Raw genomic sequence first — 15,513 nt, forward strand, 5'->3', positions numbered from 1 at the left:
GTTTTTGGAAGAGCGGGCTTGTTTGCCCCTGGTGAGATGTGGAGCAGTTCCCGCTAATGCCAATCATCGAGCTGCTTTGTGCAGTTACTTTGCACACGAGCTTTATGAAGACAGCCAAGTGTGTACAGCTCAGGTGTGGTTGGGCCAAGCTCAGGTGTGGTTGGGCCGACTTTCTTGGCCTTGCTGGCCTCAGAGCTTCTTAGTGCTGCATTCACTGTTTGCACCCTACTCCCGTCTGCTCTGTACTGAAGGAGAGCTACCGATCCTCTGCAGAGCAATTTCACTCTTTACAGCTTTTTTCGGTTTCTTCCTAGCAGGCTGAAAATTAAATTATCGCATGTAGTACTAGAGTCATCATGCTCTTGTCTTCGGCCATATATTGTACACACGCACCTTCTAATAGTAGAAGTATGTGGGTTTTAATAACAAAGTGCTTTGGGAGGAGTATTTTTTTTTACATACTTTTTTTTCAACCAAATGTATGCAAAGTGAAGCACATGAAAAGAAAAATTCTCTTAAGTAATGCTCATCCTGTGTTCATGAAGGTTGTTGTTTGTTCCTTCCTTCCACTGTGCTTGGATTATAGCCTCATTTTCTTTTCCTTTTTCCCTTTTCCCCTCTTGTGCTCCATTTTCCACCATGAACAGCATGTGCAACCTTCCAGTTAACTTGAGGCAAACAGCCCTGGGAGCTGTTATCCCACCAACAGTGAGTACAAGAATGCTTGTTCTAAAAGGTAACGTGCTCCTCTTGACCCTGGTTGGGAAGCAGATGCTCTCCTCCTCCTCATTATGGAGGCTGGTACTGACTTGCCTCTTGTTCCAGCCTCAATGCTGAAGTAGCTGAAGTGGCATTTCTGGCCTAAAAGAAACAGCACATTCTTCTTCTGCCTTTTCCCACTTAGACTCAGAGGTCAGAGAAAGCGATTCCTGCAGCCCTTGCCCAGGCCTTCTGGGATAGGCAGCAGGGTGTTGGCAGGCAGGTGCTGATGGCAGGAACGGCTCTGATGCACAGTGTGCTGGAGGCAGGGGCTGTCAGCTCACTGACTTATTTTTGCCTTCAAAGCACTCCTTCGAGTGTTTGCATCAGCAGCTTCCACACATCCTGCCCACTGTGTGCTCCCGCTGTATTTACCTCTCCCCTCCTTGAAATGTCTCTGTGTCCGCTCAGTCCAAGTGGCCACCTCCTCACTCTCTCTGACAATGACCCCCCCAATTAACAGTACTGACTGTCCAAGCTTTGAAGTGCGCATTGAGCCTCATGCCACCGTGGTTTTTTCTGTTGATCTTTAAGTATCATCTTGTTTATTTGGATAATAAACTCTCCCACATGGTATGTCTGCTGCTCTGAGTAATATCCTGAAAAAGGAAGGATCCTTGGCATTCCTCCTGGGGCTTGGCCGTGCCACAGCAGCCCCGGCCCTCCCGGCCAGGCGTGGCCATGTGTGCTGTAAAGACTTGTACAAAAAGAGCTGGCTGTGTGAGGACAGCAATACACAGCATGAGGTGAACAGTTTGGGGGTAGGGAGAATGGAGATGGGGTTCAAAAGTGATGCTTCTTCAGTGTAGAGTTGTTTTTCAGTTGTTACAAAGGCCAAAGCATGCAGAGTTTAGTGGCAGAGAAACAGTGACATGGCAAAACTGAAACCCAAGGGTATGCAGAGAAATGTGAGCAGGATGCATTGCTTCATGGAGAACATCAGAGCAAGGAGATGTTCACTCAGACAGAAAGGAAAGAGAGACAGGTAAGTGCTAGAAGATAGAAAAGAACAGCAGTACAGTATGAAGGACTGGGCAGAGGGGGAATTAAGAAAGGTGTATTTGCAGAGGAACTATGCAGAAAATATGTGGGATAGAACTAGAGGAAAACACGTGTGGGACAGGGCGAGCAGCTGCTCCAGAGTGAGCTCTGGTGTCTGCGGGCTCAGCCTGTGCCCTTGGTGGCTCTTGTGCACAGTGCCCAGCTGTAATGCCTGGTGCCCAGCGCCGCGGGGCGCTGTCACAGGGTGGGGCAGAGCTGCTGTTCCCACCTGACGTCTAGAAGAGTTTGTTTTCAAGCTTACGATGAACTGCTCTTTGCAGGTTTAGGGCCCAAGCACTGTGAGAGATACAGTGCTCATTCGCAAGTGCTTCACAGCTATAGAGCATTTGAGTGGCAGTGCTGCTGACTAGCGGTGGTAGCGGTAGCGCTGCCTTAAAACGGCTCCTTCTGGAGTCCTTCCTTTGCCAAACCACCACCACGGGAATATGGCAGGCTGGGGAACGCGGCTGCTTCTGCCTGCAGCAGCGCCGTGTTCCAGCGGCAGGACACGGGCCGGCAGCGGCGCGGCCGGCAGCGGCGCTCCGAGCCCCGCAGCACCACCTAGTGCCGCGCCGGCCCCGCACCCGGCCCCGCACCCGGCCAGGCCTGGTCGTGCGATCTTACCGGCTAATTTTGTAGTAAACAGAATGTATTCATTAAACATCATACACCTGTTTTGCTAGGCAGCAATGGCTGAAGTGGAAGTAGCAAAGTAGGTCTGTGGCTTCTGCACCATGAGGGTGGTGTAACATGTCATACAGGCAGTTTCTTTTTATTTTTTTTTTTATTTAAAGAAAAAAATTATAATCTAAAATGTCTGTATCACTGAAATAGTGCACAAACACAGCATCGGACAGTACCTAGCCTAACTCCGGGGCTGTCCTCGTTTTTTAACAGCTCTATCATAATGTGACATCAAACTAGTAGCAAAAAAACTCCCAACAATCCAAATATAAAACTTTTTGTACAAATATATTTTTCTTTGTAGTACATAATCACTCTTAAAATACATAATTTCCTTAGTAAATGTGTGCAACAATATTAAAATAAATAAAATATCCTAGAGAAAGTTCAGTTTCATCATAAAACTGCAAACCAGAAGAGTATAAAAATTAATTTAATTATCAAAGTCTACTTTTGAGAGGTTTCTTCTGTTTTGTTTTTTTTTTTAGGCCAGAGTAAAAAGCATGTAAAGATGCCAGACATAAGCAGACTGTCACAGTTCCACTGCCCGGAGCCCTACCTGTCCGTGGCTGCTCGTGCCAGCCTGCACTCACCCCAGTGCGCAGGGTCGGGTTGGCAGTCTCCTAGGTACTAAGAGGACACCAATTCTCCCTTACCCATGGAGACGTGACAGATGTCGACTGGCTCTCAAGTCAGTATCCTCTCTTCCCTCATTCTCACCTATGCCCGTGGAGCGGTGCGCTGTTATGAAAGGGCATTTGGCCTCTTCTCCTAAATTGGAATTGCAGTTGCTGCATGGAAAACAAAGAGGAGGAAGTTTTCTGTGCGCCTTGTTGATATTGTCCTGTAATTTGTTTGCAGGAAATGAATCCAAAGAAGCTTTTTACATTCTGATTTTTCTATTTTCCACTCAGGTTTGATTATTTTTCTCACATTCTTCCTGCTATCACCCCAGCAAGAACATTTCTAAAAGTTGACTGAAATGATTATGTTGGGCTAGGCAGGTTAATTCTGCTTGCCATCTCATTTGTACCGAATTAGAGCAGCTCTTCAAAGGAAGTCTGGTTTTACCATTACAAGTGGCAAAACTTCGAAGACTGTACTAACTTGCACACAATTAACCATGGAAAGGAAGCAATTCCCAAATGCACATGTAGTCACTGCAGCGAACACCTCCTGCAAGGCTTGATTTGTGCCTGGCTCCGCAGGTTCAGAAGCGCTGGTCCTGTCGTTGTGGGGCACTGCTGGCAATTCACTCCACAAAGAAGGTGCCCACACTGCCTCTCACAGCCTTGTCTCCTGCACTTCTTCCTCCGTCTCCTCCTGCAAGGCACTAATTTTGGGTCGAGGTTTACGCTTGCTGGAGTTTCTGTGGTGTATTGGGAATAGCTTCAGGCGGTCAGCGTGGCTGATGGCTTGCCTGAAGGAGCTCTTTTCGTTCAGCAGCCTCTGAATGGATTCATACTGCCGCAATTTATTGTCCTCGATTACCTGAAAAAACATATCACTCTCTTAGATGGGCAATGGTGGTGCTGTGAGAATTCAGCTAACGCAACTAACACAGCAGGGAAGAGACATGAAGGCATAACAGAGAACTTATTCTAACAGGAAAAGCCCAGTTTACAATTGCAATTTCTAATTTCTAGTTTGCAATTTCTGATTACAACCATAATAACACACATTAAAATTTTAACACGGATAAGCTGCCTGTTGTTCAAGATACAAAGTGCCGTTGGGCTTGCTGGTTTCTCCTTGCGACTTGCTTTTTACCTCTGAGAGCGTTTGCTGAAGTCTCTAGGTACTGTGGCATTTCCCCAGCACAGCTAAAATGCCCCGTTAAGAAAGTGATAAGTGCAGAAAATAAAGTTTTATCACAAGCAGGGGGAGGCTGCCAGCACGGTGCCAGGCCGCCTTTGCTTTGCTCTCGCCAAACAAGGAAGCGCTGCTCACCCCTATTTGAAGGAGACAACAGGTTTGCCCTGTAAGGCTGTGCCGGCCTCCCGTGAAGCAGGAGACAGGGAAAAATCAGGCTACTCCGCTGGCACTGTGATGCCAGCACGTCTCGGGTGAGGGCCCAGGTCTGACTGGAAAGAGCTTTTAGCAGCTCCATTGCTAAAATGTTGTCTGGAAGGTGGGAACCTTGCTCCAGGCAGAGGCTGCCTGCTGCCTGCCTGCGCCTGCCGACACAGCCCGGCCTCTGGGCTGGAGGCAGTAAAATGAAGGTCCCCTCTTATGGAAGGGTCAAGAAAATACAGAGGAAGGAACCTCAATTTTAAGAACAATTACATAACTTGCCTTTTATTTCCTTTACTAATGATTTTTGTATAACAAAGGAAATACCCCAGGACTTCAGTACTTTGTCACCTTGATTAAACAAGAAAGTGGCTTGATGAAAGAAACCAGCAATTCTGATCACTAGATGTTTTCTTAGGAAACCCCTCTTCCCCATGCAGCTTCCTACTGCTCAAGAGCAAGTGCAGCTGTTTCTGCATTTGCAATGGTAAAGCTCTGCAAGATGCTGGGATTTTTCTGGAGCTCCTGAGCCGATTCACAACATAAGGCACCTGGATCAGCAGCTGGATAACATACACAGCTTTCCTCCTGGCTGAAAGAAGGAATCCGGCTCTTCCATAAAGCTCATCTGAACATAGGTGCCACAGCTCAGGTGAAAGAGCAAACAGGAGCCTACTGCTCTTCTGGTGACTAGGTTGCCCTGAATGTCCCCCACCAATCCAGCCAACTTCATCATTTCTGCTTGGCGCATTTTGCACGTTCATCAGATGTAATTAAACGAGAGTATGTGAGACTATGAGAAACACTCACCAAGAATCGCTGGCAGTCCAGCATAGCCTCCAGCCTGTGTTCAGAGAGTATCACCGTGCAGTTGGCAAACGCATGCTTCAGGGTCTTCCGGATCACTTGGGAAGTTCTGAAAGGCAAACAAGTGTTGGCATTCAGCCTGCAATGAACATGCTGGTGCTGCCAGTAACTTTACTGGTGATATTTAAGTCTAGCTGCGTGCTGGAAGGCTCAGGTGCACCATCTCATCATGCTGCATTTCTGATGTGAAAGTACATATCAGCCATAAAGCTAAGGTTGTAACTAGGCTTCCCTAATCCCCCATGCAGAACTACTAACATATTACTGAAATCAGGTTTAGTAACAGCCCAGACAAGTTACAGAGGGGCTTTTTAGATGGTGTTGCCTCACTGATTTTTCTATTTCATATTAGAAGATAGAACAAATGAATGAAACATACACAGGGTCCAGGTGAGCACTTGGTTCATCAAGCAGCAAGATCTTAGCTTTGCTGAGAACTGACCGGGCAAGGCACATCAGCTGCTTGTGGCCATGACTGAGGACACAGCCGCCATCCACAAGAATGAAATCAAGCTGGCCTGGAAATTGCTCAATTACAGACTTCAGCCCAACCTGACGGAAAGAAAAAGGACATGAAAAATCGGTGAGATACAGCTAATGCTGACTGTGGGTACGGCAACCAGAGCCTTTAATTTCCTTGGCTTCCATTTCTGACAGCAAAAACATATATTGATGAAAAGGAGAACCTGTCCTATAGAGACTATAAGCTAAGTAGCTGAATGATGTGAAAAGCACTGAAATATTTGAATCCTACGACATGCCAGGGTTTATGTTTGGAAGATGAGTTAATGCTTCATTTGTTTGTCAAATACAATGAATTTTGGCATTTTGACCAAAACATTCTGAGTTGAAGAGAAAGCAAAGAAAGCAATATATTTGACACTTCTCATCCAGTGGCGATGTACGTCATGGCAAATGTTGAGGAAAGTGATTTTTGAAAGGAAATCAAGCCTCTTTGGCTACTAGGAGGGTAAAAAGAAATTACCGAACTTCATATGCTACATTACAGCAACAGAGAAGGCAACCCAGGTCACCATGACCATTGTCTCTATAGCTCTGAGAGCATTTCCATCTGCTTCTTTTTCTGCCCCAAAGGTCTTGTGTTCATACTAATGGCCTCAGGGTCTTCCCTCTGCACTGGTGATACAATGCTTAGAGGAGTGCCCATGCCAAATGAAGCTGCTTCCCTTGTGCCAGAAACTGGAATCATGCCCAGGAGATGTTTTCTGACTGTTTCTTCCAGTACTCCTTTTTTGCTCTCACAGGGAGATGCGTTTTGTATACCTCAAAGTAAAGCACGGGTCCAACCCGATTGTGCTCCTTGGCCTAATCAGCAGCATTTACAGAGAAATGTTTGCAAAATAAGAGAACTAGGAAACACGTGAGTTGCATGGCTCCAGAAAAACATTATAAAATGTGATTTATGAAGAGCCCTCCTTGGATTTTTTAAATATCACTGATCTGCAATTAATTTGCATTGAGGGGGGTAAGGGGGAGAGGAAATATTACTGGAGTTCCTCCTTGGTGTTTCTGTTTTACATGGAAACTATGTTAAACTGTGGTGTGTGGGTACGTGTTTCTGTAGCGTTCATGCTTCTATTTATAAGTAAATTAAGGCCAGAGCTTTGTTTCTCACTCCTCCTTTGAACACACATTGTGTGCTTTAATGAAATTTTGCATCTAAGGGCTGGAAAAACTGCACAAGGTTTCTCCAGGTACCTGTAGGTCCAAACAGCTTACTGCAAGAGTAGAACTCAGCCCCAAAAGCTGACCCAAGTCTGACAGATTCAGGTGCTGAAATATGGAGGCAATAAAAAGTGAAACACCTGATGTGTTCAGCCAAAGCCTTGCTCTCTGCAGCTGGTGGCAAGGAGCATAAAAAGCTGGTGCTGATCTCAGCATGATCCTCTAAACCCTCAGCAGCAATCGTGGGTCAGGGCTATGCTGACAGTTAACTTTCTTTCTGCACCATGCTCCCAAAGTTACGCTGCCTCACTGTCAATAACAAGCCAGATCTCAAGAGCATGAACTTTGTAAACAATCCAATCACTCCTACTAAAAAGCATTACAGCTCTTTTTCTTCTCTATTTGCTTTGCAGTCTTGCCTGTGCAGTGAAAACCTCTGTTATCACATAGTGATTTGCCAAACTCCTTAATGATAAACACTTCAAAATACTTTTTTTCTTTCATGCTGTTGTAAATGAGGTTTGGCTTTTTAAAATCCCAGGCTCAATTCACACACACAGTCAAAACAGTCCTTAAAAGCAGAAGAGCTTGTCTTTCTCAAGAAAGGAGGTCCTAATCCACACTCCATTTTCCCCCCCGCATCAGAGAAGTGGAGCAGCATAGCACTGAGCAACCAATTGCCTCTGCTAGGACCAGCTGAAAAGCTGCTGCCAAATCATTTAACCAAAAATGTCATGATGTTTTTATTCAACAGTAAATTAATCATTGGAAGTGTCTACTTTCCTCTTTTCCAACCATGGGAAAGAAATTAAATAAACCCAAGAGAGCAAGCAGAGATAGGGTTAACCTCCTGGATGGGAAAGTATTAAGTCCCACAGCTGTAACCATTTTCTGACCCTTGAAACTTAAAATCAGCAAGGAAAATGGCACCAAATCATTTCTGAGTCTGTATTAATTAGGACATCTGTACCTTGGGAAAAGGCATCTGCTTTCTAGGCTACAGCCCTTTCCCTCCCCTAACTCTCATCTGCCTTTTCTCTGGGCCTTATGTTACCTGTGCCACCTACTAAGCACTAGCAGAGCCAATAGGTGGCATCTGACAACCGTAATGCATGGGCTTCAGCTCATCGTGGAACAGAACTGTAAACATCTGGCCCCGAAACTTGGGGAATTTGAAACCAAAAAATCTCAACATAAAATTGGAAGAAAACCTTCGGGTTCATAAAATCTAATATCCCATAATTCTTTCCATGACAGAGCAGCTGCCCGTGACACAAGCAGTGCGTAAGCCTGACTGTGGTGTCAGGAAGTGCTCCTTCTCAGCTGGCTTTATGCTGGCCTGAGAATTTCAATAACTGGAAAATATCTTGAGGACAGATTTTTCTAAGCTGACTATAAATATTTCCTATTGCAATAACACCAGTCTTATTTCTAGGGCAGGCCACGGACATGTTTCAGTTTTTTCCTGGCCTCCAAAATGTTTACTAGTCATCTTTACACATTTTGGTAAAAAAATGCCTTGCAGAGATTTAATATATTTGGCAAAGTATTAAAATAAGAAAATATTAGAGGACTTTTTGCTGTATCAGCTTCCTCCACTGTTTTTTCTCTCAGGGTCACCCACCAGAGCCAAACATAAAACCTCACCTATGCTAAATCACTGCAGGAGTAACCCAGACTGTGCTGTGCAGAAGTTCATCTTGGTTTTTTTTCCTTAATCTCTGACAAAGGCACCTTTTTATTAGGAAATAAGGAAACCTGGTTTATAGCACACACCTTTCCTCAGCACTTTATTTCCTAAGACTCCACATAAATGTAACATATGACAATCACTTGATCTACACCGCATTCTGCCGTAACCACGTCACCAGAGCGATACAAATAACTTTGAACAGCTTTACCTCCTCTGCAACTTTCCATATTTCTTCATCACTCCACTGCCCGTAAGGATCCAAATTCATCCGAAAAGTTCCAGAAAATATGAACACTTTCTGCAAGAAAAAAAGATATATGGACACCGGTAGGCAGATACTCTGAACATTGTGTGAAGCACTGTAAATTGTAGAGCATACGGTGGAAAGAATAACCTTCTGCAATCACCAGACAGAGCTTCTTGCAGGTTATTAAGATTTTTTTTAAAACATTGTTCCAAAAAAAGTGACTTTAAAAATCCTTATGTTCATTTTTTGGCAATTGTCTTAATCAAGACTTAAACAAACTTGTCTGAAAAATAGCAAAAATCAAATTTTAGCAGTATTCAGAGTAAAAGTTTTCCCATATTTCCATTTTGGAATAAGCCTTTTAATAAATATTTTTGATTTTTTAATTATGTGGAACGTAATTAAAATATATTCAAACAAAAAAAAGATCCCTGAACCAAATTGTGTGTTTTCTCAATTTTGTTTTGAGAGAAAAAATCTGTTAGATATTTGTCAGTATTCAGGGACACTGTCCTAAGTTCGTTTTTGTCAATTAATTTCTCTTTTTGCTAATCAATTATAGCCAAATATGTATCAGCATCATTCTGTTACCTGACATTTCACCATGTCACAGTCCTATCTCAGAAGAGCTTTTTTTTTCCTCACTTTCTCACTGTCACATCACTGAGATATGACTCAGCATGACCTGATTCACGACTGTAGCACCCACCACCTGCTCTCATATGAGGCTCCCCTGACCAATGGTGCGGCCCCTGCGCTCTCCCTGCTCTGTCCCGCGCCTTCCTTCTGTCACACAATATGAAGAGGATGCACATTTTCTGGCGCTGAGGTGCATTCTTCTCACGCTGAAGTTTACGACTCAGTTCTGCTTTTAGGCACACAGATTTAAGCGAACATCCCTTAGAAACATGTTTTGTAGCTCAAAAAGCCGTGACTCAGACAAAATTAAATATTTGTTTAATCTCTTTTTACATGTGGTGGGTGTGTCAGGTTCTGGTGGAAATGAGGTTCTTCAAGGGACACTGAGGTTGCACAATGTTTCTTATGAGATACAACCGAACTGTTGTGTTCTATGCTGTGAGGTACACCTGCTGCTTGTAGCAGGGAGAACTTGCTCTCAAAGAATGTAAGTAAGTGCCTTGTCGAGAAATACAACCGTTTGCTTGATCTTTCCTTGTACACAGAGAACAAAAGGAAAGATTTGAGACAATTATTTTCTTCTCTTCTGTCTTCCTAGAGAAAATATGTATTTAAAGAAAATGTGTTGAAACGCCGGCAATTCACAGCCACAGAATTTCTTGGAGTCTTGTTAGTCAAATACTACAGAAAGCAGTGAAGGAGTAGCTGTACCAGCAGAATATCCTTAGCAAGTGCTTGTCCAGAGTTTGGCCAGTCTACCACAATTTCCATCGGACCCAACCTGGGAACACTGCATTCTTTCATCAGATTTCAAAGTGATTTATACACACATTTACAATAATCATTTAAATAGATTAATGAAAAGTCTAAACGTGGCAGTGGCAAATAAATTACCTTAATTAATTTGCTTAAAAAAGATATGTAAGCCGTTGCCAATAATTTATTTGGTGTAAGAGAGAAGGAAGTACCTGATTCAAGAGACCAGAGGAGAAAAGCAGCTGCACCGTGGTGCCCTGCGGTCAGTGGAGTAGATTTAAGTGTGATGGTACCTTCACTGCCCTGCCAGTGACACTCCAACAGAGCTGCAGCAGAGGCAGCAGCACACACAGCTAAAAATCGTTGAAGTACTTTTGGTAGAGACTAGTGGGAAAGAGTAAACCCTTTCCTTTGTGATCATTATTGTTAATAACAATGAATGCCTTGGTGAAGTACAGTGCAGTCCTTTTCCCATGTCCTGCACTGGTTAGGTGGCATGAACGGGGCAGCATATTTGCAGCAGGATTAGATTCTTCCAAGTAGTGGGTGCGGTGGAAATAATAATGCTGCAGAAACAGCGTCAGACGTGGGTTTCTTCACACTTGGAGCACCATACATCTAACTAATGGAATAGGTATTTTCATTTCTCAGTGGTAATGAATAGTTAACCGAACAAACCAGTTTTAAAGAAGATAGGGCTGAATAACATTCCTGCTGAAGTGCAGCAGGCAGAGAAATAAAGGAAACTTTCTTCAGAAACCACTGTTATTCCTAATAACTGTGCTTTCAAGAAGCAGGTCACTAAAAGCAAGCTATTCCCAAATGTACTCTTTTTTTTTTTTTCCCCCACAAGGTAAATATTTCATTGTCCTGAATTCTGGTACTTCTCTCTCCATTTCAACACCACCTTCTTGCCAGCTCATTAGAAACCACATAGGGTTCACTTGAGTAAATATCATGTGAGTTACACAGCCAGTTGAGAGTCCACTTAAAAATAATCAGGGAAAAACCCCACAAATTCTTAAAAGCTTGAACTCTGAAAAAAAAACCAAACCCAAAAGTGAATGCCACAGACTTCTGTGTTGTTTATAAATATGGCAGAGGTAGAAATAAGGAGAACATTAGAAGGGTGAATGGATGGCTGGGGAGCCTGGCAGCAAATCTGGAACCGCTTCCTTCTTGGTCACTTGTTCAGATTCACCCAGGATGTTAATGGGTGTGATCATGCAACAAATCATTTCTCAGACTTGACATCCACCCACAAGCAAAACACTCAGGAATATAGATATGGTCATGCTTATGTTCTGACCACCCCAAATATTGTAAAACAACCCCTCTGAAGGGTATTAGTCCCCCTCAGCAGCTAGAGCTTCTGCATATTGGTTATGGTGTGGGATACACTGAGCTTGTGGCAATAGGCTTCCTAAGTGATTTAAGTGTTATGTGGGGAATCAAGACCCTGGAGTACCTAAGAGTACAGAAGAGTAAAGGATCAGTTGAAAAGAGGCTGCTAAGGAGAGGGAGCATCCTGGCTGTGAGTAGCTGCTCTTGCAATGGAAAGACAACACATGCACAGGTCCTCTGCGAGACCCATGGACCCCTGTTCCTATACACTCCAGGGCTGGAGAACAAATGTGACATCAGCTAGAACTAGACACCAGCTCCACACGCAGAGAAGTTAGAGTAACAACAATATGACCTCCATGTAGCCTCCTCTCTTCATATATATTATGGCAAGAACATCAACATGAAAGACAATCAAATTGCTATGTGAATGCTTTAGTATTAAGAGCAGAGTTGAAGGTTTTGTTTTCATAAGTGTTCCTCTGGGGACCTTCCACTGACATTAAAATATTTCCAGACAAGAATAAGAACATGGGAGCAATGAAGTCCTTCTGCAAGTTTTCTGGGACCAGTTCTGTAAGCTCCTCCCCTGAAGATGCTAAAACCTATGCCTCCCATAGAGCTTACTGGTAAACCCAAGTGCTGTGCTCCTGGCAACACTGCACCCATAATGCAGAAAACAACCTATCTACTGCCTGAAATGAGCACGTGGGGTTCTTGATGAATGTCCCCAGCTGCTCTGTGCCTGAGTCTGGTGCAGCAGATGCTCCCCGGTATGGTGATGCTGCCCTGCAGGAGCCCAGCCTCTGTGGGACCGCTCTGGGGAGCAGCGCTGCCCCATACAGGAGTGCTCTGGCATGCTGCAGAACAGCCATCCCCCGTGTGACCTCCAAAGTGAACAGCTCTGAAGGATATGAGAAGTGATGAAACAGTGCTGGAGACAGACAGGCAGAGAGACAAACAGATAGGATGAACAAAATGAGATAACTACTGAAAACTTGGAACTACAAAGATAAAAGTTGTGAAATTCCACTTTTTAAGTAAAATAAAGGAGCAAAACTGATTTATTTTTTTTGTCAGCTGGCAGTCCCACAAATTGTAGTAATCTCATTCTCCATGTTAAGCTTGATGTTAACTCTATATGGAGTATTTACACATAAAACCAGCATGAGATCCACCAGGATGCAGTGGAAAAAGACTCAAAAAGACTTCAGAAGTAATTTATTTGCTCTGAGCTAGAAGCATCTTATGGGTCTCAGGATATTCCTCATTGATTTTAACAGAACATTTGCTGCAGGTCTCATGTTCTCCATTCAAAGCCAAATTTCTGAAGGCATTTTCTCAATTTGACTCAGTTTAATACTTCAGGATGCAATCTGCATGAGGACCTGTACACAAAAGAGCTTCAGTGTTGAAAATGGAGCTGGATGTCCTCACCCTGGAAATGTGGTGGGGAAACTCTTGCAGAAGAAACATCAGAAAGGACTGCCCAGAAAGAAGGGATGATGGGCTGCAATTATACTTCAAACAACCTGTTATTGCTGGAGTAATTGCTTTGCATGGGAATAACAAACATCCTGTAGGAGCAGCACAGGTCCAGCTGTGCTTCAACAGTGCAGGCATGTGAGGAGCAACAGGAAGGACCTTCCTTGTGGGGTGCTCCAGGAAACATGTTTTATGTGATTCACCCCTTCATGCCACTGTAATGCTGGACTTGAGATACTGAAAGACAGGGGGTTTGCCTTTGCTCTGGCTCAGCGTGATCCCTGACCATGCTGCAGGCCGACACTGTGTGTGCTATGCAGGCATGCATCAGTGAGGTTCTGGCAAAGGAAAAGCACTTCTTTTCTTCTAAACTGGGAAATTTAGGGATAATTAGGGAAATTTAGGAAATTTAGGAAGAGAAGGAGAGGTTTGGAAAGTTTTCATGAGGAAGCATGCCTCAAGCAGAGCTCCATTCTCCTTTTGTTAGCAAAGCCTCTCCTGGAGACAGCAAATATCCAGGTGCTGATGTAGGCCAGCCTCCCAGAAAAGGAAAGGCAAGTATTTTTTTTCCTCCATTCTGAAGCCGTAGGTGAAGGGCAAAGAACAAAAGGCTCCCTTTGTTCTGCTGGGAAAGGCAGGGTGGCATATGCAATTTCTCTTCCCTGCTGGGAGAGTGCTGTCGAAAACTTCATTTCGTTTTGAATGTGGGAACTTTTGTGGTATAATGTGCAGTTCTTTGGCAAGGCTTTGGGACAGGAGCTGCGAGCTGAAGCATGCAAACAGGCTGGCAACTCTCATGACCTTCCAGAGAATGGAGGGCCGGGATTTTTTTGGTGTTGATCCATTATCAGGGACTTCCAAACTGAACTAAATGTGTAATTTTAACAATGAACTAACAATGCACCTCACTACCAGAAGAGCCAGTTACACTGCTCATGTAATAAATGTCTCTGACATTTTGCTGATGGCTGCAGAATGATGTTTTCTACGCCATTAGTGATTCTGTAGTGGGTACTCAGCTATGAGAATTATTAATCATATTTTTCACTGGAACAACAAGGCTACTTGTTACCAAGCATTCAGTTTTCTCCTCATTCCATGTGTTCCCAAGGACAGCTGGACATGGAAAGCAGAAACACTGCTGGGCAACCAGAGCCCAAAGGAAGAAATGGCTGAGAGCAGAAGGATGACTATGGGAAAGACAGGGAAACCCCTTCCAATACAGGAAGTTATACTTGGCTGTATAGGAAAATTTCACAAAAGAGACATAGTTTATACTTCATCTTATACATCCATCCTTTGGAGGACAGCTGTATAACATACCTGTCCTCCAAACTCATTAGATGCAGCTGCATTTACAGTTCACTGCACAGCTGCCCTCAATCTGAAGGGGTGACTTTTTTCATGTTTGTAAGCAACAATCATGCTGCAGAACTGAACCAGCAATAATAAAGAAATAGAAATTTAAAGGATAGATAGATGTGAAAATGTTGAATAGAGGACAGAAAGAGTGACGACAGGTCAGCTATCGACAGGCAGCTTGCCAAGCAAGCCTCAGCTCAGCAGGCAGCGTGTGACCAACCAGGCTGTCGGTAGAGTTCAGGCAAGAAATGAATCCAACCAGTGGACTCATCACTTCTCTCTTGGTTCTGGTTTTTTGAGGGTGTAACCTGGCAGTGAAGAAAGGGTCTGTTCTGGCAAGGTCAAAGTGCTGAAAATTTGCTGCCTTTAAAGAAATTTCAGAGCATCTTTGTGGAAATGCAGAGAGAGGAGAGAGCTATATCTTCTTTGCATGCCCTACATTGAATGAATGCCACTCAGGCTGCTGTGGGAAAACATTTTTGAAAGAGAGGCTATCACAACTCAAAGCTGATCATGAAGTAGAAAAAATAATTTTTGAGTTCCTTTTGTGCTTGCAAACATTGTGTTTCCAGCATAAGCATTTCAGCATCTTTTAACAGGTACCAAAGCCAAAACAGTACCATAAGGAACACCTCAGTTAGAGTTAAATCCAACCTCCATGACACTGAAATAGATCAGAAGTGACTTTACTACAATTAGTTTGGTTTGTTGCATTATGGTAGAAAGCAGATTTTAGCCTACATACCCAAGGAAGGGTGAAAGTGATGATGGACCTCTGCTCTGCTATGATAGTTGTAGAAAAGAAAACCACTATTTTGAAAATGTAAACCTGACAGCATATTTTTTAGTTCAGTCAGCTGGCTGTCCAAGAGTCTTTACAACTATTTTAAAGCACCTCAAGCTGTCAGTGCACACAGCTTTGCACCGCACTGCAGCT

The 15,513-nt window shown here is 43.8% G+C and overlaps 1 protein-coding gene across 1 annotated transcript in view; it reads right to left on the bottom strand.

Annotated features, from left to right (window-relative positions):
* Positions 1–3,179: 3,179 nt before the first annotated feature.
* CFTR (CF transmembrane conductance regulator) overlaps positions 3,180–15,513 on the bottom strand; it is a 78,653-nt gene continuing 66,319 nt past the window's right edge. The window contains exons 24-27 of the mRNA XM_030478269.1: positions 8,952–9,041; positions 5,744–5,916; positions 5,308–5,413; positions 3,180–3,975 (exon numbers count right to left, since the gene is read on the bottom strand). Of these exons, the coding sequence (XP_030334129.1) occupies positions 3,769–3,975; positions 5,308–5,413; positions 5,744–5,916; positions 8,952–9,041 (576 nt within the window). The 3' untranslated portion in view covers positions 3,180–3,768. The remainder of the gene's footprint in view (positions 3,976–5,307; positions 5,414–5,743; positions 5,917–8,951; positions 9,042–15,513) is intronic.

The sequence above is a fragment of the Strigops habroptila genome, chromosome 3, assembly GCF_004027225.2.
Source record: "Strigops habroptila isolate Jane chromosome 3, bStrHab1.2.pri, whole genome shotgun sequence".
Lineage (NCBI taxonomy): Eukaryota > Metazoa > Chordata > Aves > Psittaciformes > Psittacidae > Strigops > Strigops habroptila.